Source organism: Coregonus clupeaformis, chromosome 15 (genome assembly GCF_020615455.1).
Source record: "Coregonus clupeaformis isolate EN_2021a chromosome 15, ASM2061545v1, whole genome shotgun sequence".
NCBI lineage: Eukaryota > Metazoa > Chordata > Actinopteri > Salmoniformes > Salmonidae > Coregonus > Coregonus clupeaformis.
The window spans coordinates 652,437-679,802 of record NC_059206.1 but is presented as its reverse complement, the minus strand read 5'-3'; the positions used below and the strand labels follow the sequence as shown (position 1 = coordinate 679,802).

Genomic DNA, 27,366 nt, shown 5'->3' with positions numbered 1-27,366 from the left:
ACTGTGGATCTGTCTCCGTCAGTCCGTTCAACTTGGGTGAATGATGCGTCTTTTTCATATGATTGTCTTTTGAATAGTGGTGCCTGTCGGTAATCAGCTCACACAATGTAGTTTGGAACACATTTATCTCTTCTACACGCTGCTCAGATGCTTGCCAAGATGTAATGTTTGCATATATAATCCTAGTTACAGATCTTGTTGGGTATGCGAAGTGGAATAGATCCTATTTTATGTTAGACTCCATCTCTACATAAAGTAGAAATATGGCTATTTCTAACACTCTCTCTATTTCACCCTATCATAGTATCTGATGTTGGCAGGACCAATAAAAATCCAATGCAGCTCTCATTGATGATAATACAATAAATTACTGTACAGCTGAGTATGATCAACCATCAACCTGTATATAGCTCAGCCTATGATCAACCATCAACCTGTATATAGCTCAGCCTATGATCAACCATCTGCAGAGAATTACTGAGACATCCCACTGTATTTTCAGTCATCTTAATTTAACTCCTGTATATGACTGAGGTGTTAACACCGCACCTGTGCTCGGAGTGGAACAGCTCTTTTTTTGGACAGGTACGGTCGCGCACAGCTACCCAAAATTACTTGATTTAAACAGGCAACAACAATCAAGGGGGATGGTAGAAGGGATGGGGAATGGAGGGAGGCACACGCACAAGAACGTCTGCCATTTTGTGACAGCCTGCCAGTTTCTGACAAATGGGTGGCTGAGTGGATTGTTAATTTAATGTTTGACAGTGTAATTAAGTAAGCAGTAGCATATGCTCAGGAGTTGTTTTTTACTTTCCATTCCAGAAAGAGAGAGAGAGGTACCACTCCAAACTCCAAAGAGGATGAGTGAGCCAATGAGCAGAAGGAGAGGGTGGGCATGGATGAATGAGAGTGTTGTTACAAGATGAGAGAGCGAGACAGAGACAGAGAGGGAGCTTTGTCTTTCGAAAGCTTGTGTAGACTCAAATTTACTTCAGTTCAATACTGAATGAGACATTTATAAAGAGAGGCAGAGCGAAAGAGAAGGAGAGAGAAAGAGAAGGAGAGAGAAAAAGGGAGTGCATGGAAGAGAGAGAAGAGACAAGGGGGAGAGAGAGAGAGAGAGAGAGAGAGAGAGAGAGAGAGAGAGAGAGAGAGAGAGAGAGAGAGAGAGAGAGAGAGAGAGAGAGAGAGAGAGAGAGAGAGAGAGAGAGAGAGAGAGAGAGAGAGCAAATCACTCAGTCGGAAAGTAGATAGACCTTAATTAATTGGCTGGAATTAAAAGCTCAGTACTTAGATTAATTCAGGTTCAAGAGATTGAACTGAAGAGAAGAGACAGAATATTCTTTATTTCTGTGCAATGGAGCGAGGAAGATGCAGACGAGGCTATCATAGATCATTTAACCTAATGGGTCAGTCTGAACAGACGTCATATTTGGTACATTGGGCTGACATCAGCAGCTAGATAAAGACAACAAAGGGTCAATGTTAATGTGTTGCTGTCTGTGTGACAGTAAGGGAGATAATGTGTTAAATATTCTGCCTGTGTGATCAGTAATATAGGGAGATAAAGTATGTGTTAAACTATGAGGAAATATATCACCTTGTGTCCATTCAACAGCTTGGTAACTTCAACAAGGGGTTAATATGTTACCATCTGTGTCTGTGTGACAGTTAGGGGAGATTATGTGTTAAATTATTAGGCAAAATATCACCTTGTGTCCATTAAACATGCATTACCAAGGTTTGTTTGATGAAAGTGTGTTTGATGATGAAACGTGCTTGACAGTTTTTATTCCCAGCTGTCCGTCATGCCAGCCACATTTACATTTACGTAATTTAGCAGACGCTCTTATCCAGAGCGACTTACAAATTGGTACATTCACCTTATAGCCAGTGGGATAACCACTTTACAATGTTTTTTTTTTTTTTTTTACAGGATCGGGTCACCGCCTTGATGTTAGCGGAGAACGACAGGGTGTTGTCCAGGGTCACGCAAAGGCTCTTCGCACTCTGGGAGGAGTACACAACGGAGTTGTCAACCGTGATGGCGAGATCATGGAACGGGCAGTCCTTCCCCGGGAGGAAGAGCAGCTCCGTCTTGCCAAGGTTCAGCTTGAGGTGGTGATCCGTCATCCATACTGATATGTCTGTCAGACATGCAGAGATGCGATTTGCCACCTGGTTATCAGAAGGGGGAAAGGAGAAGATTAGTTGTGTGTCGTCTGCGTAGCAATGATAGGAGAGGCCATGTGAGGATATGACAGAGCCAAGTGACTTGGTGTATAGCGAGAATAGGAGAGGGCCTAGAACTGAGCCCTGGGGGACACCAGTGGTGAGAGCACGTGGTGCGGAGACAGCTTCTCGCCACGCCACTTGGTAGGAGCGACCAGTCAGGTAGGACGCAATCCAAGAGTGAGCCGCGCCGGAGATGCCCAGCTCGGAGAGGGTGGAGAGGAGGATCTGATGGTTCACAGTATCAAAGGCAGCAGACAGGTCTAGAAGGACAAGAGCAGAGGAGAGGGAGTTAGCTTTAGCAGTGCGGAGAGCCTCCGTGACACAGAGAAGAGCAGTCTCAGTTGAATGACCAGTCTTGAAACCTGACTGGTTTGGATCAAGAAGGTCATTCTGAGAGAGATAGCAAGAGAGTTGGCTAATGACGGCACGCTCAATAGTTTTGGAGAGAAAAGAAAGAAGGGATACTGGTCTGTAGTTGTTGACATCAGAGGGATTGAGTGTTGGTTTTTTGAGAAGGGGTGCAACTCTCGCTCTCTTGAAGACAGAAGGGACATAGCCAGCGGTCAAGGATGAGTTGATCAGCGAGGTGAGGTAAGGGAGAAGGTCACCGGAGATGGTCTGGAGAAGAGAGGCGGGGATAGGGTCAAGCGGGCAGGTTGTTGGGCAGCCAGCCATCACAAGTCGCAAGATTTTATCTGGAGAGAGAGGGGAGAAAGAAGTCAAAGCATAGGGTAGGGCAGTGTGAGCAGGACCAGCAGTGTCATTTGACTTAACAAACAAGGATCGGATGTCGTCAACCTTCTTTTCAAAATGGTTGACGAAGTCATCCACAGAGAGGGAGGAGGAGGGGGAGGGGGAGGAGGATTCAGCAGGGAGGAGAAGGTGGCAAAGAGCTTCCTATGGTTGGAATTTAGAGTGGTAGAAAGTGGCCTTAGCAGCAGAAACAGATGAAGAAACTGTAGAGAGGAGGGAGTGAAAAGATGCCAGGTCCGCAGGGAGTCTATTTTTCCTCCATTTCCGCTCGGCTGCCCGGAGCCCTGTTCTGTGAGCTCGCAATGAGTCATCAAGCCACAGAGCTGGAGGGGAGGACCGAGCCGGCCAGGAGGATAGGGGACATAGAGAGTCAAAGGATGCAGAAAGGGAGGAGAGGAGGGTTGAGGAGGCAGAATCAGGAGATTGGAGGGAGAAGGATTGAGCAGAGGGAAGAGATGATAGGATGGAAGAGGAGAGAGTAGCGGGAGAGAGAGAGCGAAGCTTGCGACGGCGCATTACCATCTGAGTAGGGGCAGAGTGAGTAGTGTTGGAGGAGAGCGAGAGAGAAAAGGATACAAATTAGTGGTCGGAGACATGGAGGGGAGTTGCAGTGAGATTAGTAGAAGAACAGCATCTAGTAAAGATGAGGTCAAGCGTATTGCCTGCCTTGTGAGTAGGGGGGGACGGTGAGAGGGTGAGGTCAAAAGAGGAGAGGAGTGGAAAGAAGGAGGCAGAGAGAAATGAGTCAAAGGTAGACGTAGGGAGGTTGAAGTCCCCCAGAACTGTGAGGGGTGAGCCATCCTCAGAAAGGAACTTATCAAGGCGTCAAGCTCATTGATGAACTCTCCAAGGGAACCTGGAGGGCGATAAATGACAAGGATGTTAAGCTTAAATGGGCTAGTGACTGTGCCAGCATGGAATTCAAATGAGGAGATAGACAGATGGGTCATGGGAAAAATAGAGAATGTCCACTTGGGAGAGATGAGGATTCCTGTGCCACCACCTCGCTGACCAGATGCTCTCGGGGTATGCGAGAACACATGGTCAGACGAGGAGAGAGCAGTAGGAGTAGCAGTGTTTTCAGTGGTAATCCATGTTTCCGTCAGCGCCAAGAAGTCGAGGGACTGGAGGGTAGCATAGGCTGAGATGAACTCTGCCTCAGCTAACACTGAGTGAGACATCAGTGTGGCCCAAACTGAGATGAAGCTGGCCATTAATTAAAGACACTCCATTTGATTAAATGAAGAGTGATCAGAGATGTGCTGATGAGGCACCAACCCTGTCAAGCTTTCAGCTTCCCAATGGCCCCTGGAAGGCAGATTGATTCTCAAGTGAATCACTGTTCACGCTCTCTGTTGTTTGTCTGCACCGACCTGTATTGGATGCAGCAGTCGACAATGTAGAGGACTTCAACAAATAAATTACATAAGTGAAGTGTTACCTGAAATCACCTCCACTGTTTTACAAATTTCCTCTTGAGAATGTGTGCCTTCAAAGATGTCAGGAGAGAGAGTGGAAGAGATGAAGAGATGGAGGGGACAGTGAGGAGAGAGGAGGAGAGAAACATAGTGATAGAGAGATCTTCCTCCCTGTGTAAAGTGCCAGTCCCAGCCCTGTTCCTGTTTGTGGTTAATGGAAAGCAGCCAGCCAGGCCCAGGCAGCTTGGTTTGATGGGTGTCCTGAGAGAGTAGAGGAGGGGGAGGACAGGGTAACGTTAGTGATGACAGATGTGAGAGGTGTCAGTTTACCACCATTAGATTAATTATTCTCCATGTCAGTCTACAAGCAGACAGGGAGCTGCAGACTCACCGGAGGCCCAAGCGTCCACACTACCCTTTGCCCCGTTTCCTCTCTTCCACTCATCTCCTCATCTCCTTGTCCACAGCCCCAGTACAGAGTATAGACCACATGCAGCCCCTAGGAAGCTTTGAGGAATAACTCAATAGAGAGATGGGAAATAAGTAATAGACTGTTTACAAGAGGTGATGATATTACAAAAGCAGGAGAGGAGTCCTGTTCAACTTGACCTTGAGCCGTTTTCTAAGCATATTCCTGTAACATTAATCATCAGTTAGTCAAACTAGCACAATGCATGACAGCATTCAACCACCAATATTTACTGTAATTCCTGAGACAATCTTCACTAGCAGTGAATAATATGCTTAATACAGCATTCATAAATTTGAGGTTATGGCTGTAGAACAACATTAGATACTGTAGCTGAGGTGGGCTGGTCAGCCTCTCCTTGGCACCATCTCAGCCTGATGTTTAATCAGAGGAAGGTAATGACCCGCTCGCAGGGCGTTGACGTCCAGACGACAGTGATGAATTACTGCCACATCCTCTGACCTCAGACGGGCCATAAACACACATAATTTAATCTCTTATTTTTTTATTTATAAATGTTTTGGCAGGCCGCAGCCTGCGGTGGTGGTGGAGGAGGACAGTGTGGAAGGTATCAGGTGGCGCAGGTGGTGAAGGGAATGATCGATAGGGAGGGAATCAAGGGCAAGTTGTATCTCTCTGCTACGTTGCTCCAAAACTCTAAGTAGGGCTACTGCATTCGAAGGAAATGTTTTTTTGTTTTGTTTTTCAGCGCCCTGAAACCCCCCAAAATGGTGCTGCTGCATTTGAAGGACAAGTTCTTGAGGTTTAAACCAAACAGAAACAGGAGAGGACAAACTGATGTGTTGATGAAGAAAATGGGAGGAAGAAGGAAGCACTAACATTCCAAGACAAAAGGATATTCCATTACAATCAGATGACACTCTAACTGAAAAGTGCTAGAGAATACAAATCAAGTGAAGGGCTTTGAGAGATGACAGTCAGTGAAATCAGCAGCAGTGAATGTGGCTATGGCATGTTCAAGGTCGGAGGCTGCTTTCTGGGGCCTTGAAGTCAAGGGCTGCCCCTGTAGAGAACCCAGCCTTGAGAAGAGAAAGATGCTTTCAATGTGATGTATGGGAGGGACAACTGCCTCTCTCAATGTGTGTCTGGTTCGTGTGTGTGTGCGTGCTTGAGAGAGAGAGAGAGAGAGAGAGAGAGAGAGAGAGAGAGAGAGAGAGAGAGAGAGAGAGAGAGAGAGAGAGAGAGAGAGAGAGAGAGAGAGAGAGAGAGAGAGAGAGAGAGAGAGAGAGAACGCCTGTGTGGTGTGTCTTAGCTTTTCTGTGCTTGAGAGTGTACATTGTGTATGCAAGTGCCTTTTTAAGGTTGCACACTATTTTAGCGTTTGCCACTAGACTCTAATAGCAGATAAAAGCAAAGTTGGGGATTTGAAATCCTCTGGCAGACAGATAAGCCAACATCATGAAATATTCAATTAAGTGCACAAACACTGAAATGGTTTTATCGCCTGGTTTGTTTCAGTCTATCTGAACTGTGCAGCAGCAGCAGACAGACGAGATGTGCTCCACCATCTAGGAGAGGAGGGATGAATCAATGACAGAATCATTATTGACTTTAATATTAATATCAGTATTGATATGATTTTTCCCTATAGCTTATAACAGCAGGGAAAGGACAGGCACACAGACTGTAATGCAGCCGTTTCTCATCTGCTTCTGTATCTCTCAAACCTGTTTAAGGAAAATTGTATCTGTGTAGCGCTCTTTGTAGACATGTGTACTGCTTGAATCTATAGGTGTTATGTAAACCTGGAGAAGTTCAGTTGATGCCACAGGAATAAGGACTAAATTGTGCAAAAATTACTAGTATCGAAAAAGAATGAACCTATTATCTGGCCACAAGTATTATCCAGTATTTCAAATTACTGTTTTGCTACAATTCTTCGGCTACAATTCTTCGGCTGCACAAATTGTTCTCATTTTCTCATTCCACATTTGCAATAAGCACAATATTAATTAACTTCCCCCATAATACATGGTACTTGCCGTTGTCAATCAAACCGTCGTGGACTACATCTATTCTCTGGCTGCTGCAAGTGCTGGTGCATGCTAAAGGAGCGGACCATGTTCTCACCACAGTAATGACACCTCTCTCTGTACATAGCTGTGCTGTTTCCCAGCCTCATTAATAACATCTCAATGTCTCTCTCCCACCTCCAGTTATTTAATCGATTCACCACACTATTCCCAGATTGACAGATACCATCTGCTAGGGATGAAGGGAGGAGAGGAGGATGGAGGAGAGGAGGGGAGGACAGTAAAGGAGAGGAGGGGAAGAGAGGAAAGAGGAGAGGAAAGGAGAGGAGAACACACCTACCAAGACTATAGCAGCTCACTATATAAGGCTACTTGCTTTTCAAATCTCTGTCTCTATGAGGGGGTGGAGGGAACTCGGTCAACTAGAACATTAGACTCCTAAAAAGAGAAAGAGGGCAGTCTGGTCACAGATTAATATCCCTGCCGTCAAATTACCTAACCATTTCACAGGATTCATTAGTGGCTAACAGGATATTCATGGTACTTCCCAAATGGCACTGTATTCCCTTTGGGGCATTACCTGTGTGCATTAGCTACCAAGGGCATGAAGCTGCGGGTATAAAAGGTTATTTGGGCTCTCTTAATGCTGTGAAGTCGCTGGGCGGTTAAGTGGTTAATGATAGCTGGCCTGTGGTTTTTATTGGACGAGAGCACTTAATCTTTAGCACCATTCGGCTGATGGATGCCTGTGGATGGATGGAGGGATCAGTGGGTTGACGACTATCAGCCCCCACACACTTAACACATAAACATGCAACAGGAGAGGGGAAACGAGCAGAAGACAATAGACACTGCAATTTACACTGGGCAAAAGGACAGGCAGTGTGTTGCTTAATGGATGGAGAGAAGGAGAGAGAGACAGACAGAGAGGGGAGAGGAGAGAGAGAGAGAGAGAGAGAGAGAGAGAGAGAGAGAGAGAGAGAGAGAGAGAGAGGGGGGAGAGGGGGAGAGGGGGAGAGGGGGAGAGGAGAGAGAGACATAGAGGGGGAGAGGAGAGCGGGAGAGAGGGGTAGAGGAGAGAGAGGCAGAGAGGGGGAGAGGAGAGAGAGACAGAGAGAGATACAGAGAGGGGAGAGGAGAGAGAGACAGAGAGGGGGAGAGGAGAGAGAGACAGACAGAGAGGGGAGAGGAGAGAGAGACAGACAGAGAGAGGAGAGGAGAGAGAGACAGACAGAGAGGGGAGAGGAGAGAGAGACAGACAGAGAGGGGAGAGGCGAGAGAGACAGACAGAGAGGGGAGAGGAGAGAGAGACAGACAGAGAGAGGAGAGAGAGACAGACAGAGAGGGGAGAGGAGAGAGAGACAGACAGAGAGAGGAGAGAGAGACAGACAGAGAGGGGAGAGGAGAGAGAGACAGACAGAGAGGGGAGAGGAGAGAGAGAGAGACAGACAGAGAGAGGAGAGGAGAGAGAGACAGACAGAGAGGGGAGAGGAGAGAGAGACAGACAGAGAGGGGAGAGGAGAGAGAGACAGACAGAGAGAGGAGAGGAGAGAGAGAGAGACAGACAGAGAGAGGAGAGGAGAGAGAGACAGACAGAGAGGGGAGAGGAGAGAGAGACAGACAGAGAGGGGAGAGGAGAGAGAGACAGACAGAGAGAGGAGAGGAGAGAGAGACAGACAGAGAGGGGGAGAGGAGAGAGAGACAGACAGAGAGAGGAGAGAGAGACAGACAGAGAGAGGAGAGGAGAGAGAGACAGACAGAGAGGGGGAGAGGAGAGAGAGACAGACAGAGAGGGGAGAGGAGAGAGAGACAGACAGAGAGGGGAGAGGAGAGAGAGACAGACAGAGAGAGGAGAGAGAGACAGACAGAGAGAGGAGAGGAGAGAGAGACAGACAGAGAGGGGAGAGGAGAGAGAGACAGACAGAGAGAGGAGAGGAGAGAGAGACAGACAGAGAGAGGAGAGGAGAGAGAGACAGACAGAGAGGGGAGAGGAGAGAGAGAGAGACAGAGAGAGGAGAGGAGAGAGAGACAGACAGAGAGGGAGAGGAGAGAGAGACAGACAGAGAGAGGAGAGGAGAGAGAGACAGACAGAGAGGGGAGAGGAGAGAGAGAGAGACAGAGAGAGGAGAGAGAGACAGACAGAGAGAGGGGAGAGGAGAGAGAGGGAGAGGAGAGGAGAGAGAGAGGAGAGAGAGAGGGAGAGGAGAGTGAAAGAGAGGGAGAGAGGAGGGAGGGAGAGAGGGACAGAGAGGGGGAGAGGAGAGGGAGAGGGAGGGTAACAAAAAATATTATTGAGACAAAGAGGAGAGGAGATGACATGGAGTCATTTCAGGGTTAATGTGAAAACTAGAAAACTAGACTCTAAAGTCAAATTAAGAATTGTACAGAGACGTTACTTAGAGAATGGACTTGTCTAGACTCAAAGATCGATGGATCCAAGTAGCTTTAGGGAAGAGGAAAACAATTACAGGCCAAATGAGCCAAGTACTAATAAGAAAATAAAGTCCAGTGCTTCATTATAAAGCTTTTCTAACAACAAATGACTGAGCTAAAGGTCCTCCATCAAACCTGCTGACCCTATACTGTAACTTACCCTTGAATAAACCCAGCCAAACTGGTTTCTTATCTCGTTCGCCTTGATGACAGTTGTACCCAAACCCTAACCTCAACCCAAGCCCTATCCACAACCCTTCCCAAACCCTAGCTTCATGTCCACATCCCAGTTCAACCCTAACCCTCAACCACAACCCAACCCTTACCCTAACCCTTAGGACTGATAACAAAATAAAATTCCACAGCTATGGAACTCTGAATGTTTGAAAGAGATTACATAATTTTGGCATCTACGGTACTGCCTCCCATTCCATCAGGTGATTCCTGCACCTTTTCCATCTCCGATACCTTGCCAGCTTGATGCCTAATTGCCTCTCCATTCCAGACGTACCTTCCTGCCCCTCTATGGAAGGGGGCCTGGGACAATGGTATGGAGTGTAGGGGCAGGGGGTAGGGGCATAGAGAGTGCTTATGATGAGGGACCAAGACATTCAAAGTAGGTAGTCTCTAGGATGCTTCATGAACCACAGCTCTGCCCAAAATAGAACAGAGCAGGCAGGAAGGAAGAGTGGCAGGCAAACAGGAGAGAAAGACATTTTAAAAAATACAAAGCGGCTCAGCACCATATGCTCCTCCTGCTGGCACTAAAACAAGGTACAAAGCTCTACCTGCAGGGCCAAGGTAAGAGTTCACAGCACTACCCATAAGTGCTTGTTGGAATATTGTAATGTATCACTCTCTCAGTCAGTGTCAAGGTAACAGACGGTTGCTGTAGAACAACCTCACTGTCTGTGTCTGTGTTTGCATCAGCTCATTTCCCCCCGTTTTCGTCACCATGATGACGGCAACCTTTGATCTTGAATATACTGCAATTATATAATTTTCCATCTGCTGCTACCACGTCTCGGAACAGCTAGAACCCCAGAACCTTTTGAGCATTCTTGTCTTCCGGTGGGAATGTGCTGCTGTCCAGTTCACAGGAATGGAGTTTAAAGATGTCAAAGACGGTTGTGTTCCCAATGACAATAAGAAACAAGGAGGAGAGGAAAGAGAGGGAGAGATAGAGGAAGAGAGTAGGCTAATTCATTCTATGCATGCTAATGATAATCTCCTACAATACCCCTTTTGAATAATGTTCCAAATTTGTCCCAAACTCACCTGCATTTCTGTGGGGAAAACAACACAAGCCGACTGTGTGCCGTGTATTTACACATCAAACACACTCCCTTACCTCCCTCCTTTCCCTCCCTCCCTCCCTCCCTCCCTCTCTCCCTCCCCCTCCCCTCCCCCTCCCCTCCCTCCCCTCCCCTCCCCTCCCCTCTTCTCTTCTTCTGTTTGGGAGATGCTACTGCTCTGAACAGAAGATAAACACACACTGGGGATCCTCATCTAAATAAGAGGTACAAACATAGAGCTACATAGAGGACTCATCTTTATGTCAGTGCCATTATAGCGTCTGCGACAGCATGGGCTACAACCCATAGGAATCTCCACCCAGTTGACTACTTTGACTACTTTAAAATGGTGGAAGCATGGTGGAAGCCCTCAATGTCAATATCAATGCTTAACTAGTTATATCCATGATGAGTCTTCTATCTATCTTTATGGGTACAACATGGGTACAGTACTTTCTAAACTGGGTGGTTAGAGCCCTGAATGCTGATTGGCTGACAGCCGTGGTATATCAGACCATATACCATGCGTATGACAAAACATGTATCTTTACTGCTCTAATTACGTTGGTAACCAGTTTATAATAGCAATAGGGCACCTCGGGGGTTTGTGATATATGGCCAATATACCACAAGGCACTCCACACTCGTGCATAAGAACAGCCCTTAGCCATGGTATATTGGCCATATACCACACCCCCTCGGGCCTTATTAATTAAGTATACAATGAGTTGGTGCCCAGGAATACTTTTAGAAATAAACAATGCCAGAGAGAATGCATGAGAGGGATAGATAGTGTAGACAACGAATGCCCAGGAATACTGTTAGAAATCCAGTGCATTAAAGGGAATATACAGAGTTTTTAATAACAACGTTTTTTAAGAACCTGTTAGAATGCTGAAAGACCAACAACCAAAATGGAAAGCCAAAGCTAATTCAAAGATAAGCACCAGGCCTACGAAGAGATGATGAGAGGATGTAAGTAACTCTGCATGTCGTTCTGTTTTAAACTATTTTTACCCAGTATCAGTATTTGTCTCCTCTAGATACAGAAAGTATTCACACCCCTTGACTTTTTCCACATTTTGTTGTGTTACAGCCTGAATTTAAAATGTATTAAATTGAGATTTTTTGTCACTGGCCTGCACACAATACCCTATAATGTGGAATTATGTGTTTAAGCCTAAATAAATTCAGGAGTAGTCCCTCAGTCGAGCAGTGAATTTCAAACACAGATTTAACCACAAACACCAGGGAGTTTTTCCAATGCCTCACAAAGAAGAACACCTATTGGTAGATGAGTAAAAAAAAAAAAGCTGACATTGAATATCCCTTTGAGCATGGTGAAGTTATTAATTACACTTTGGATGGTGTATCAATACACCCAGTCACTACAAAGATACAGGCATCCTTCCTAACACAGTTGCCAGAGAGGAAGGAAACCGCTCAGCGATTTCACCATGAGCCCAATGGTGACTTTAAAACAATTACAAAGTTTAATGGCTGTGATAGGATAAAAACTGAGGATGGATCAACATCATTGTAGTTACTCCACAATACTAACCTAAATGACAGAGTGAAAAGAAGGAAGCCTGTACAGATACAAATCTTCCAAAACATGCATCCTGTTTGCATTAAAGCACTAAAGTAAAACTGTATAAAATGTGGCAAAGAAATTAACTTTATGTCCTGAATACAAAGCGTTATGTTTGGGGTAAATCCAACACAACACATCACTGAGTACCACTCATCATATTTTCAAGCATCGGAAAGGACTAGGGAGTTTTTTAGGATAAAAATAAACGGAATAGAGGTAAGTACTGGCAAAATCCTAGATGAAAACCTGGTTCAGTCTGCTTTCCAACAGACACGGGGAGACAAATTCACCTTTCAGCGGGACGATAGCCTAAAACACAATGCCAAACAGACACTGGAGTTGGTTACCAAGATGAAGTTGAATGTTCCTGAGTGGCCTAGTTACAGTTTTGACTTAAATCGGCGTGAAAATCTATGGCAAGACTTGAAAATGGCTGTCTAGCAATGATGAACAACCAATTTGACAATTTGACAGAGCTTGAAGAATTGTTTTAAGAATAATGTGTAAATATTGTACAATCCAGGTGTCCAAATATCTTAGAGACTTACCCATAAAGACTCATAGCTACAGTGCCTTGCAAAAGTATTCATCCCCCTTGGCATTTTTCCTATTTTGTTGCATTACAACCTGTAATTTAAATTGATTTTTATTTGGATTTCATGTAATGGACATACACAAAATAATCCAAATTTGTGAAGTGTACCCCGGGGGACGGCATCCGCCAGAGGACCAGGAACCACCGGCCTGAGGAGAGACACATGAAAAGTGGGTGAGACACGGTAGTGAGGGGGAAGGAGCAGCCGATACGATACCTCATTTATCTGCCGGAGGACCTTAAACGGCCCCACAAACCGGGGGCTCAGTTTCTTTCAGGACAGGCGGAGAGGGAGGTTTTTAGTGGACAGCCAGACACGATCCCCAGGCGGGTGGCTAATGGCCCTCTGGAGATGAACATGGGCGGTGTCCCAGACCTGTCCGGCCATGCGGAACCACTCGTCAACAGCGGGCGCATCGGTCTGGCTGGGTGTCCAAGGGGCCAGGGCCGGCTGGTACCCCAGGACGCACTGGAAGGGAGTGAGCCCCATGGAGGAGTGAAAGAGGGAGTTCTGGGCATATTCTGCCCAGGGAAAAAACCTCACCCACTCACCCTGCCGGTCCTGACAGTGGAATGAAGAAACTTTCCCAGTTCCTGGTTCATGCGCTCCACCTGCCCATTTGTCTGAGGCCTATACCCGGAAGTGAGGCTGGCCGTGACCCCGATCTTCTCCAGGAAAGCCTTCCACACTCGGGAGGTGAATTGGGGGCCGCGGTCCGAGACGATGTCTAGGACTGCTCGGACATCCCTGACGTGCTCCTCGAATGTAGCCGAGTAGATCAGGATATCGTTGATGTACACCACCACCTGTCAACTCAGCATGTCTCGGAACACGTCATTGACGAAGGACTGGAACATGGAAGGTGCGTTGGCGAGGCCATAGGGCATGACGCAGTATTCATAGTGGCCTGAGGTAGTGCTGAATGCCGTCTTCCACTCGTCTCCTTCCCGGATTCGGATCAGGTTGTAGGCACTCCTCAGGTCCAACTTGGTAAAGTACCGGGCAGCTCGCAGCTGCTCGATGGCCGACGGAACCAGAGGGAGGGGGTACCAGTACTTGGTGGTGACTGCGTTCAGCCCCCGGTAGTCAATGCACGGCCTCAGTCCGCCGTCTTTTTTGGCCACAAAGAAGAAGCTGGCAGAGACAGGAGAGGTAGAGCGTCTGATGAACCCCTGTTTCAGGGTCTCCACCACATACTTCTCCATGGCCTCAGTCTCCGCTATGGAGAGGGAGTATATGTGACTCTTTGGGGGGTGTTGTCCCTCCAGCAGGTCAATGGTGCAGTCCCAGAGCCTGTGAGGAGGGAGACACTTAGCCTTGGAGGCAGAGAAGACATCGGAGAGATCTGCATACTCACATGGAATGTTGGTCTGGAGGGTGGACTCCGGACTCTCCACTGACGTGGAACAACAAACCACCGGCAGGCAGATCCTCCGGCATGAGGGGGACCAGGCTGTGATTAACTTGGTGATCCAATTGATGGTGGGGTTGTGTAGTCTGAGCCAGAGCAATCCCAAGACGATCCGGTGAAGGGGTGACGTGACGATGTGGAAGGACAACTCCTCGTGGTGCTCCGGTAGTGTGGGAATGGTGATGGTTTTTGGGAGAGTGACGTGCGTAATGGTGCCTGATCCAAGTGGTTTATTGTCCATCGAGGTGACGTGTAGCGGAGAAGGCAGTGGTACGGTGGGAAACTATCGATAAGGTTCCCCGCTGATCCTAGATAGGGAGCCACCAGGAAATCGGTGGTCCGTGGTGGTGTAGGGGGTGCTGCCCACCTCCATGGGTGAGGACTCGGAGGCAGGGCGGCTTCCATAGCTCAGATGGGGTGAGCGTCGAGGCTCCGGGGGGTGTAGGGAATGCCGTCGGTCTCTGTTATGATGAGTTTCTAGTATCGAGAAGTTCATGATGCAAGAGAGTAGCCGACACTCATATGGGGAGTTGATTCAGTCATTATTTAATGGTTACAATAATGGATTCAATGACAGGCGGTACGGACGTAGCCTCTTGTCATATGAATGACTTCCATACAAAATCTCTCAGTTTATATAATGCTCTCTGAGCTGCTTCTTCCAATATCTGCCAACCATCATTGAGTGTCACTCATCTACCACAATAGCATCCACATACTTAGTATTGTATGTCACCCCAGCCAGGCCATTCCCTCACGTACACCTTCTAAGATTATCACAAGTGGCCCCCAATCTATCTTTGCACACCGACCCTCTGTCATTCACCAGTGACCTCTATAACACATGGCGTGTCCTTGTCCCCTCTCCTACATGCAGCTTAGGAGTTTACAAACATTAAGAATCCTGTATCAAAAGTCATTATAACAGTCTCTCAACATGTCGTCAAGACGAATGGACGTGGCGATGAGGGTATCAAGGTCCATCTCATCGTCCCGACATGCGAGTTCCGTCGTGATGTCCTCCTGTAAGCCTCTCCTGAAGGCCGTGCGCAGAGCACGCTCATTCCAGACGGAAGACGCCGCCATCGTGCGAAAGCTCAGGGCGTACTCGAACGGGGCCTCCTCTCCCTGTTGTAGCCGGAGGAGACGCTCACCCCTGTCCTTTCCCTCCATGGGATGATTGAACACCGCCCTGAACTGAGCGAGGAAGGTGGAGTAGGGAAGCGCCGTGGCCTCACCTCCTTCCCAGACTGCCGTGGCCCAATCCAGCGCCTTTCCCTTCAGTAGCGAAATCACCAGCGCTATCCTGGCTTGGTCCGATGGAGATGCACCACGCTGACGCGCCAGATACAGTGAGACCTGTAACAGGAATTCTCTACATTTCGTCGTTTTCCAGTCATAGCGCTCCGGCAGGGCGAGGGGTCCCTCAGACGTTGGTGATAGCACAAGAGGAGGTGGACTGGGTACACTCGCTGCTCCCTGAGGTGGAACTGGAGCGATGGTCAGTTTATGCAGCGTTTGGAGCACTTCCTGCATGGCGGCGTTCAGCTGGGCAAACTGCTGCTGGTGCTGGTCGAGGTGCTGGGAAACTCCAGGAGGATTACCTGCTGCATCCATCTTCGTGAAGGGTGTGTGTTTCTGTGACGAGTACTGAGGATACGAAGAGGCAGGACGCAGACGCAGGAATCAACAATGTAAAGGTTTACTTAACACTGAGCAAGAGAACAACAAAGAGCGAGTACACGACATGACACTAACAATCACACAACAACACACACAACAAAACACTGAACAGTACAGGGATGGTGATGAGATGATGAGGTGCAGGTGCGCTGGAGGTGATTAGGGTGCGTTGGGTTTCCATTCCGGTGTTGCCGAGGTGGTGCGCTCAGACCGGTGGATCAGTACACAAGCGAATCAGAGAGCCGGAGGGGAGCAACGGGAGGAGACGTGACAATTGCTTAAAGAAAAAAATAAGCAAACACGTTTGATGTTCACCAAAAGGCATGTGGGAGACTCCCCAACATATGGAAGAAGGTACTCTGGTCAGATGAGACTAAAATTTAGCTTTTGGGCCATCAAGGAAAACGCTATGTCTGGCGCAAACCCAACACCTCTCATCACCCTGAGAACACCATCCCCACAGTGAAGCATGGTGGTGGCAGCATCATGCTGTGGGGATGTTTTTCATCGGCAGGGACTGGGAAATTGGTCAGAATTGAAGGAATAATGGATGGCGCTAAATACAGGGAAATTCTTGAGGGAAACCTGTTTCAGTCTTCCATAGATTTGAGACTGGGACGGAGGTTCACCTTCCAGCAGGACAATGACCCTAAGCATACTGCTAAAGCAACACTTGAGTGGTTTAAGGGGAAACATTTACATGTCTTGGAATGGCCTAGTCAAAGCCCAGACCTCAATCCAATTGAGAATCTTTGGTATGACTTAAAGATTGCTGTACACCAGCAGAACCCATCCAACTTGAAGAAGCTGGAGCAGTTTTGCCTTCAAGAATGGGCAGAAATCCCAGTGGCTGAATGTGCCAAGCTTATAGAGACATACCCCAAGAGACTTGCAGCTATAATTGCTGCAAAAGGTGTCTCTACAAAGTATTGACTTTGGGGGGATGAATGGTTATGCACGCTCAAGTTTTCTGTTTTGTTTTCTTATTTCTTGTTTGTTTCACAAAAAAAATTATTTTGCATCTTCAAAGTTGTAGGCATGTTGTGTAAATCAAATGATACAAACCCCCAAACAATCCATTTTAATTCCAGGTTGTAAGGCAACAAAATAGGAAAAATGCCAAGGGGGTTGAATACTTTCGCAAGCCACTGTATAATCGCTGCCAAAGGTGATTCTAATATGTATTGACTGAGGGGTGTGAATACTTGTGTAAATGAGATATTGCTGTATTTAATTTTCAATAAATGTGCAAACATTTAAAAAAAGACAATTCAGTTTGTTGTTACGGGGAATTGTATGTAGATGGGTGAGAAACAAATATATTTTATAAATTTTGTATTCAGGCTGTAACACAACAAAATGTGGACTAAGTCAAGGGGTATGAATACTTTCAAAAGGCACTGCATGCACATTTATTCTAATGAGGGGTGGAGGTGGTAAAACACATTAAGACAGCAACGATTTTCAGTCGTAATCAGGATGCCAGAAGAAGGATTTTAGAAATGATGTAACTTCACTTACTATAAACATGTTTTGCTTCGCAAGATCATATTCTAACTGTGGATTCTATAACTATGAAAAAATATATATATATTAAACTTCACTTTTTTAACGTTTAATGTTTAGGTATGATAGTCTTCCAACAGTCTATAAAAGAATGAGAAAAATGAATAAAACATATTTTTGTCCACATCTCATTGATGGTGGATTTTTGGATCAAGGTAGGATACCATAACACCAGTGTTTAGGGGAGTTGCAGTAATATTTAATTTAGAAAAACTGCAAATTGTGACTGAAAACCATTTAACGATAAATAATTCTGTTTCCGAGATAAAGAGGGCGCCTTCCAGTAATACTACGGTATCAATTTACATTTATTTTTAAATAATACAATAAATATACTACAAATTAACATTGGCTGTGGGTAGAGAGTTACAATATCACCATTCTCTCTCCACTTCACAATTATGGACATGACCGTTTTCAATTTTATCATATGAAATTTAGCATTCTATCTATTTTATTAATAAAAGGTGGGTTGGAGATCATGTCATTATAAAGTATAAAAACAAGAGAAAAAAACCTTACAATTTCATGCATACAGATAGGTTTTAATGCTTCAAAAGACATACAAGAGTGGGTGGCCACAGTAAACTTGAATTTATTGACATAAAAACCAATATATCTTCTATCCTCTCTTACACAGGTTTGACAAGACCATAAAAACTAACAAACAGACAAACGTAAAACAATAAAATAAAAAAAAATAAAAAATGATTGGCAGCATTACTGCTGGTTCTGAAAATTTACAAAAATGTTTTGTTCTTTTATTGAGAGCTAACGTTAAATTTGGCGTGCTTCATCGAAATGAACATTAAAAACTGATGATCAATAAGTGTATTGAGCTATCTTAACATAAATGGTTCAAGTCACATATCTAGAAGGTAAAAACTAAAAACATAACAAAAAACTAGCTACTTATGCAGGACAGTAAAAATGTCTGTGGTAGATGCTGTAGTGGTCAAAAGCAGGCAGAGTGCATAGTTTGTACAAAGGGGATAACTAGGGCTAAAGAAAATAAACCAACAGTTAAATCAGAAGACCCCAAACAACAATACAAAAACAAGCTTTGCATCTGGATTTTCTACCTATAAGCGGGCTTATCTGATATCGTTCAAAACAACTTTTTTAATATATTTTTTGGACTTGTACATGATTCATCTGATTTTAATCATCATTGACAATTCTGCCACATTTTCAAATAGTGGATACCAAAATACGTAGTGGATTCTTGGCCCTGTAGGAACTTAAAGCAATATAAAAAGAAAGCCTTTGGTAAGAAAGTTAATGGTTTCAGGTACCAAAACTCCAAACTGTTCCTCGGCCATGTGCTTTGGAATACTCAACGGGGAAGACACTCCGTACCCCTTCCAAACCAGTCACCTTCACCCCCAACCCCGAAAAAGGAAAGCAGGAAAAAGCTTGGCGAAGTGAAAAAAGATGATCCATTGCACATAACACCAATCACTGAGATCCATTCGCAAATTGCTCCAAGTCTTGGAACCATGATATGCAAGCATTGCAGCATCGCTTCTACCGTTTTCTTTTTTTTTTTAAGACATCTAAGAAAGTTAGATAAATTAGCACCACATTCGGCAACTGAGTACAATCTTATTTCTATTATCACATTCCAAGTAAGTTGCAGTTTGATTAGACGCTGTTAGTTTTTACTAAGTGGGCCTTGGAAGCAGAGAAATACATAAAATAAAATACTGCATTGATCTATGAATGAATATGAAGCAAACTGGCATGCATTAAAACGCCCCTGGACATAAATAAGAATGTAGCGAAGATGTTGTGTCAGAGGTTAGGGGCTAAGAGGGTCAGGGACAGACAGGGTAGTCATGGTGACAGGTTAACATCACCACCAACAGTTTACTGTACTTTCAAAATAACAACAAACTTGAAAATATCATAGCACCACAGGAGAGAAAATAGCACCTAAGTCTTGATTTCTTGTGTTTCATTGAAAAGTGACATCTCCCGTTGCATATATAGTTTGATAGAGTAGAAATATGGAAGTATTGAAGAAAAAAATATCAAAGTTGTTTATTAAGTTAATAAAATCTCCAAATGCACCCAAAATAGAGGACACAAGAGGAGGAATGTTTTTTGTCGTTTTTTTCTTGACACATTTTATTTTATGCTAATCAACTCTCACATACTAGCGCAGAGTATTATTTCCATATTTTATTTTCATTCGGTTCTTAAATTACAATAAGGTGTTCTTCACACCCAGCAACAAGACAAGCACTCCTCATCTATTCTCCAATTTACACGTCCAATTCCTTACTCTAGTATCTGCAAATTTGATGTATTCCAATGACCATCATCTCTTACCTCATGTCTTAAAAGGTCACATGCATGTTTTGAAGCCAGAAACAATAAACATTACTAGGAAAAATATACAGAAAGTACTTACAAACATACAAAAAATATTTATATATATAAGTTCCATTCAGAAGAATGGGGAGACAATTATGCACAAAACAAAGCTTCCAAAATGAATGAATGAGCGAATGAATGAACTAATGAATAAAATATTCAAAGTGGGAATTGAGAGGGAGACAAAAAACAACAATGACAAAAACCGATAAAAAACAAACAAAGAAGCAACCTGCCACATGGGATGGAGTCCATGGCAACCTTCTGAAACCAGTGGAGTAGCAGGTAAAGGTTTGCCTCCGGTGCATTGGACAACCAGACTGGATCTACATCAAGTGCGCTGGGATCGGTGATAGGGGTCAGTGGTGAAGATAGGGGTCGGTGGTATCTGACTTATTCATGTGATGGAGAAGGCACACTGAGGTTACAAGGTTGCTCTTTTTTTTTTTTTGACATCAAATCCTCTAGAAATTTATTGTAGTATTCTCATCTTGATTTTTGTGTATTTTATTCATACTTGTTGCTTTTGGACACAGAATGTTTTACACAAATACAAATTGTCCTATTCATGTGTTTTGTTTCTGAGAAAACAAAGATGCTTTTTATTTTCTCCATTTTGTTCAGTAAACAGTCTTAGCCGATGAAACAGACAGGACCCACTTCGAATCCAAACTTCTGCGTAGCTCCGCCGAAATCGTTGAACATGATGTCAACAAAAGGCACCTGTTCCACCTTTGGTGTGTTGATCTCCAGTACTGTCTTTTCATAGCCCTTTTTCAGCTGAAAAACAGAGAGCGGGAGAGACATAGTGAGAAAGTGCTACTGTACTTCGACCTCTATATACAGTAGAGTTTATTTTTTTACATCAAATCTTAAATCATTTAAACAAACAGGAAACTGTGTAGAGGCTTACTATTCACATTAATCATACCTCTTTCTAAACCACACACAGTCGCACACAAACACACAATTCACTCCCCACACCCCACACAAACACACAATTCACTCCCCCCACCCCACACAAACATAGAATTCACTCCCCCCATCCCACACAAACACACAATTCACTCCTCCCACCCCACACAGACACACAATTCACTCCCCCCACCCCACACAGACACACAATTCACTCCCCCCACCCCACACAGACACACAATTCACTCCCCCCACCCCACATAGACACACAATTCACTCCCCACACAGACACACAAAACACACATGCCGTTATACACATGACCAGCAAATCACTGCACACACACCTATGCCCTTACACACACACTCTTCCACCCGTTACACACACTTTCCCCCACCCTTCCATCCACTCACCGCACAGCCGTCCACCACGGCTCTGATGTAGGGGTTGTTATCGTAGGACATCTCCTCGTCGTTGGACCCCAGGAAGCGGATGGCCTTGTCGTACGAGTCCCCGTCCTGGTCGTGCCAGGCCACCGACTGGTAGCAGTTGTAGGTGAGGTTCTGGCGGGCGGCCGCACTCAGCAGACGCAGGAAGGTCATCTGGACCACACCAATGGGGTTTCCCTCAGCGTCCACATACGAGAGCTAGACAGGGAGGAAAGGGGATATAGGGTCTCGGCCGGAACAGACACTGTCGACTAATACAGACACTATACATACATACTATACATATTTGGGTGCATCTGAAATGGCACCCTATTCCCTAAATAGTGCACTACTTTTGAGCAGTGCTCTGGTGAAAAGTAGTACACTATTTAAAGAATAGGGTGCCATTTCAGACACAACATTGCTTTACTGTGTGTTCTCTACCAAGAACACTCAAATCTACACATCACACCGTTCTCATGTACTGTGGTGTCTCGGGAGGGTTTCTCACTTTTATCTGTGAATTCTAATTCTGACACCTAGTAATGTCGTCGTGGGGATACGATTTCATGTGATGTTAGACGGAGTGTTTCGCAGACAGCAGACTGTAGGTATATGCAGCATCGTGGCGGACTCAGTGCAATGACACACCGTCACTCAAACATGTCAGCATTCCTCACCTCTCTCTCTGGCGCAACGGCTGCTTTGACAGAATTATGGCATGTCAATCGGTGGGCGCAGTGCGCCGCGACATGGGTTTGTCCCATCAGTCACTGCAGCACCAGGGAGAGAGGGGGGTTGTAGGTAAGAAGATCAACGGTGGCCGGCTCGTCTCCAGAGGGTATGCTAAGCTTCATTACCCATAATTCACGGTGGCGCTACGTGAGTAGGATACAATTCCGATTCCTCAGACGACAAATCAGGCGGGGGGATATATCAGAGGTGTTCTGGCTAGGTCCTTTAGAGTGAAATATCTAGGCTGTCATCAACCAGCTTTGGGAGAGATGGAGAGGCTTGCTATATTATGAGGTCGGTCTGTCTGTCTGTCTGTCTGGGTCTCTCTGAGCAAGCTCATGTCTGAGAAACAGTAAGGCAGACAGGGGTAACTACAGGAGCTTTAATCTACAGGCTCTGGGGCCTTAGATATTGACTGGCTTATTCTCTGCTGAAAGACTACAATGGTTCTGTAGGAATAGCATTCCACCTAGCAATGTACAAGCGACGAATACTCTCAATCGAGGAGCTAACCGTAATTGAACACTTTAGCTTTAATTAAGAAATTCTGGAAATGTATTGTTTTGATACGAGCCCATTAGTAAATGTAAAACATAATTGTATAAATGAAAAATAATAATGGTTTAATCGGTTTCCGCAATTTAGAATTAGCCTAATTTGCCTTGTTAAAGTGAATACTAAACCAACATGTGTTCTATTATACTAATGTAGTTAGTCTCTAATGATTACTAATCATGCCTGATGACCCGTCCATGTGTGAACATCAGTCTTTGGTGTGATGCTATTTTACGCTGGAGATCCGTTTCCATACCAACCAGCAGTGTTCCACCATCAGTTCCACAGGGTTCTCTTCTTCTTTCAGACAAACAGGACTGACTCAGACCAAGAGCCAAGCGCATGCAATGCCCATGCCATGCAGTCGAAGCAGAGAGCCACTAATGTGTGTGCGTGTATAGATACATTCTCACACACACACACACACACACACACACACACACACACACACACACACACACACACACACACACACACACACACACACACACACACACACACACACACACGACTCAACCTGGACATTAATGGACATTACAGATTACTATTAGAGGGAAGCCAATCAAATCTGTTGTACTGTATTTTCAGGTACCCACAAGTTGGCCACACCATCATCAGATAGGAATTTGGTTGGCCACACCATCATCAGTTGGCCACACCATCATCAGATAGGAATTTGGGCTCATAAAAGATGATAACTATATCCATTATGTCCAAGTAACAGTGTCTGTCTGTCTGTCTGTCAATCAGTGGCTCCTAAAGGGAGTAGTACCCCTCACCCCTGTGAGTGTCCAGGTACTCAGAAAGGCTAGGTAGATCCTCCCCTGCTTCTGTCTGTTCCTCCCCTCCCTCCCTCATCCCCGCTCTGCCCCGCAGAACCAGTGTGTAGAAACAGCCCTACATCGCCATGGAAACATTACCTCTTCATCGCAGCCGCAAGTCAAAATTGGGTGTACCCAGAAGCCCCTGGGAATGTGACTGAGTGCCTGACCTTTGACTGTTCACATTGAATCAGTATTGTTACCTACCGTAATCCTGATGTGAGTGAATGAGAAGGTGAATGTGTGAAATGAGTGTAGCAGGAACAAAATGGTGCCCAATCACTCTCCTGTGACTAGCTTTCACATGATTTATGAATAGGTATCTGTACAGTAAGAGTATCTATGAGTCAGCTGGAAATGCTGAGGGCAATAGGAGTAGTTGTTGTAACTGTGTTTAAATAGAAATGTGTGTCTAACTGTGAGAGGCACTCAGTCACTTCTAGGTGATGCTCTCCAACTTCAGAGAGAGGCAGGTTGAGTGGATGCATTTACACTCATACTTTCCCATGGCAACATTCAGTGCCAACACACTATGATTTACTCAATTCTATGACTTTTTGTACTACACTTACCTTTTTGTATTGAACTTCAATGGAAACGTGTCTTTAACTTCTTCAACTACTAGTTGCCATGGTAAAGTATGTCTGCCAGTCTGTCTGTTCCACCAACTATGTCTCCCTCTATTCTGGAAGGAAGAGACTTCACCTACTGCAGTATGTCTTACTGAAGGTGTGCTGAGCTGAGCTTGATCGTGCTGAACCATGCAGAGCAGTGTCGCCACAACCACAAGCCAGAGTGCCAGTCAAAGACCAGTGCCAACCAGTACAGGAACCATGCAGAACCAGTACTGACCAGAACCAGAACCTAGAACCATGCAGGGCCCTCAGGCCCACAGAGACCCAGCCAGGAGTCACCCTAGCTGGGCCTCCAGAGACCTGTGGGCGTGCCACTTACCAGAGAACCTCGCTTGTAGCGACTATACCAAGAGCCTGGGGTGTCTTTGGGCCATTTTGCCATTTTGCTCTGTAAAATATGAGATGAGCCGTTCAGGAAAAAGGGAAGGGGACGGGGGGAAGGGGGGCGTCAGGGGGGCTTACCAGTTTACCACGTTTGAATTCACTGAACCAGGAGCCAGGGATCTCCTTTACCCAGGAGGTGAGCCTAGTCTGGGGTACGGATAGAGCGAAACAGGGGGGAAGAGGAGGAGGAGGACAAAAAATGAAGGTTAAAGAAAGAAAAACAGTAAGAACAGCCTCCTGAAAGAAAGAACAACTTCATCCCTCGTTCTTCCCCTCTAAACCCTCCCTCCCTCCCTTGGTCCATCTGTGGCGTCTGAGAGACCTGCAGTAGTATTGTGTGACACCGAACAGCTCGGGACAGTGTAAAATACCTTAGCAAGCCATTATCACATTTTGTATAAACATTGGCTGGCAGCTAATTACTGATCAAATATTAATGAGTACACAGTGATTCATTAAGAGATGTTGTATGAATACTAAATGGCACCCTATTCCTTATACAGTGCACTGCTTTTGACCAGAAGCTTAAATGAACACCATAATAATATGCCATTTAGCAGACGCTTTTATCCAAAGCGACTTACAGTCGTGCGTGCATTCATTTTTTTTGTGTATGGGTGGTCCCGGGGATCGAACCCACTACCTTGGCGTTACAAGCGCCGTGCTCTACCAGCTGAGCTACAGAGGACCATAGTCACTACTATATTGGTATAGAGCAGAATGGGGAAAAACTAAGATACTTATTGGTAGTTCTAATGCAGCTCTATACCAATATAGCAGTGACTATGGTTTTATGGTGTTCATTTAAGCTTCTGCTGTATACTGTAGGTAAAGACAAGTCGCTTTGTTTTTCTGGTTTTCATTTAAAACTAGTTAAGCTTTTGCTGCATAGCCAACAAGAAGTCACTTTTCAATTAAAAAGCTGTTAAGAGTCTGCTGTATAGCCATCGAGAAGTAAACATATATATATTTTTTCATTTAAATTCTATTCAGCTTTAGCTGAAGATCTACCCATTAAGATCTATCACATTAATGGCCAGTGGTACTCCAGTGTGATAATATTCTGAATATTATTATACTTCAGTAATGAGCTAGATGAGTCGGATACAAGGTTTATACAGGGCTTGTCATCAATGCCTTAATGTGTTAACGAATGTTCAGCTAGAGATCAATTAGCGCTGGGAGACAGCATACATTAAACACACCCTGCTGTCTTGAAAGGCACTTTCAGCTCTCCTAGCATGAGTGGAGTGAGCAGCAGGGGACCCCACTGGAGGAGATAACTGATACCCTAGAACTGATCCCTTCTACTGGAGGAGACAACTGATACCCTAGAACTGATCCCTTCTACTGAAGGAGACAACTGATACCCTAGAACTGATCCCTTCTACTGGAGGAGACAACTGATACCCTAGAATTGATCCCCTCTACTGGAGGACACAACTGATACCCTAGAACTGATCCCTTCTACTGGAGGAGTCAACTGATACCCTAGAACTGATCCCTTCTCCTGGAGGAGACAACTGATACCCTAGAACTGATCCCTTCTCCTGGAGGAGACAACTGATACCCTAGAACTGATCCCATCTACTGTAGGAGACAACTGATACCCTATAACTGATCCCTTCTACTGGAGGAGACAACTGATACCCTAGAACTGATCCCTTCTACTGGAGGAGACAACTGATACCCTAGAACTGATCCCTTCTCCTGGAGGAGACAACTGATACCCTAGAACTGATCCCTTCTCCTGGAGGAGACAACTGATACCCTAGAACGGATCCCTTCTACTGGAGGAGACAACTGATACCCTAGAACTGATCCCATCTACTGTAGGAGACAACTGATACCCTAGAACTGATCCCTTCTCCTGGAGGAGACAACTGATACCCTAGAACTGATCCCTTCTCCTGGAGGAGACAACTGATACCCTAGAACTGATCCCATCTACTGTAGGAGACAACTGATACCCTATAACTGATCCCTTCTACTGGAGGAGACAACTGATACCCTAGAACTGATCCCTTCTACTGGAGGAGACAACTGATACCCTAGAACTGATCCCTTCTCCTGGAGGAGACAACTGATACCCTAGAACTGATCCCTTCTCCTGGAGGAGACAACTGATACCCTAGAACTGATCCCTTCTACTGGAGGAGACAACTGATACCCTAGAACTGATCCCATCTACTGTAGGAGACAACTGATACCTTCTACTTCTAACTCTTCCTTTTCTCTCCTGTCCTTCACCTATCTATCTCCTCTCCTCTATCCTCTCCTCTGCATAACTCATGATTGGTAGACTTGGGATACAGTGTCCCAGGCTAGCAGGGAGGGATGTGTGTGTGTGTGTGTGTGTGTGTGTGTGTGTGTGCGCACACCTCCTCTCCTCTCCTCTCCACTCCACCATGTATAACCAACCAGCAGCAGAATCCTCTCTGGGTGCCTGTCACCTGCCATAACCTATTACAGGTGACTGGGCCAGGCACGACACTAGGCCGCTGACACTTAGCTGGAGGATAGTACGGCAGAACTGTGTGTGTGTGTGTTCATGTGTATGCATGCATGTACATGCGTGTGCAAGGGAATCGTTGACTCTCTGTTGACAGTGAGGGACTGCCCCAAATATATTCTTTGACATGTCAGTAGTGTGTAACACCAAACGTCTTACATGAAGCTGCTGCCCCCTCGGGGCTTGGAGGACCCTGGGTATTACACTCATACAAGTAAACGAACAGTGATGCATGAATCTTACATACATGAGTGTTATGTGATTATGCAGTATTGTCAGGAGAGAGGTATATATGATTTATATGCATAGTACTTTGCCTGGGGCCAGGGAAGAATAAATAAATATGAACTTATCTGCATCATACAGTCAGAGTTATTTAACCTGTCAATCAAATGGGGAACAGTTGACACTTGACAGAACAATGTAGACAGATTGTTTTATACACACTTTTTTAATCAACCATAAATATCACCATACCATGCAGGCATGATGAATTTTAATATTTTGTAAATATTTCCCTCATTATATCCACCAAAACTTCTCGAATGTGTACG

General features: G+C 45.3%; 1 protein-coding gene across 2 annotated transcripts in view; it reads right to left on the bottom strand.

The window, feature by feature from the left end:
- Positions 1 to 18,029: 18,029 nt before the first annotated feature.
- LOC121582168 (collagen alpha-1(XI) chain) overlaps positions 18,030 to 27,366 on the bottom strand; it is a 115,373-nt gene continuing 106,036 nt past the window's right edge. The window contains exons 58-60 of one of the 2 annotated variants that reach the window (XM_041897793.2): positions 24,379 to 24,447; positions 21,156 to 21,389; positions 18,030 to 20,609 (exon numbers count right to left, since the gene is read on the bottom strand). In XM_041897793.2, the coding sequence (XP_041753727.1) occupies positions 20,463 to 20,609; positions 21,156 to 21,389; positions 24,379 to 24,447 (450 nt within the window). In that variant the 3' untranslated portion in view covers positions 18,030 to 20,462. Of the gene's footprint in view, positions 20,610 to 21,155; positions 21,390 to 24,235; positions 24,305 to 24,378; positions 24,448 to 27,366 lie in introns of both variants that reach the window. The other variant, XM_041897794.2, reaches the window with a different exon arrangement.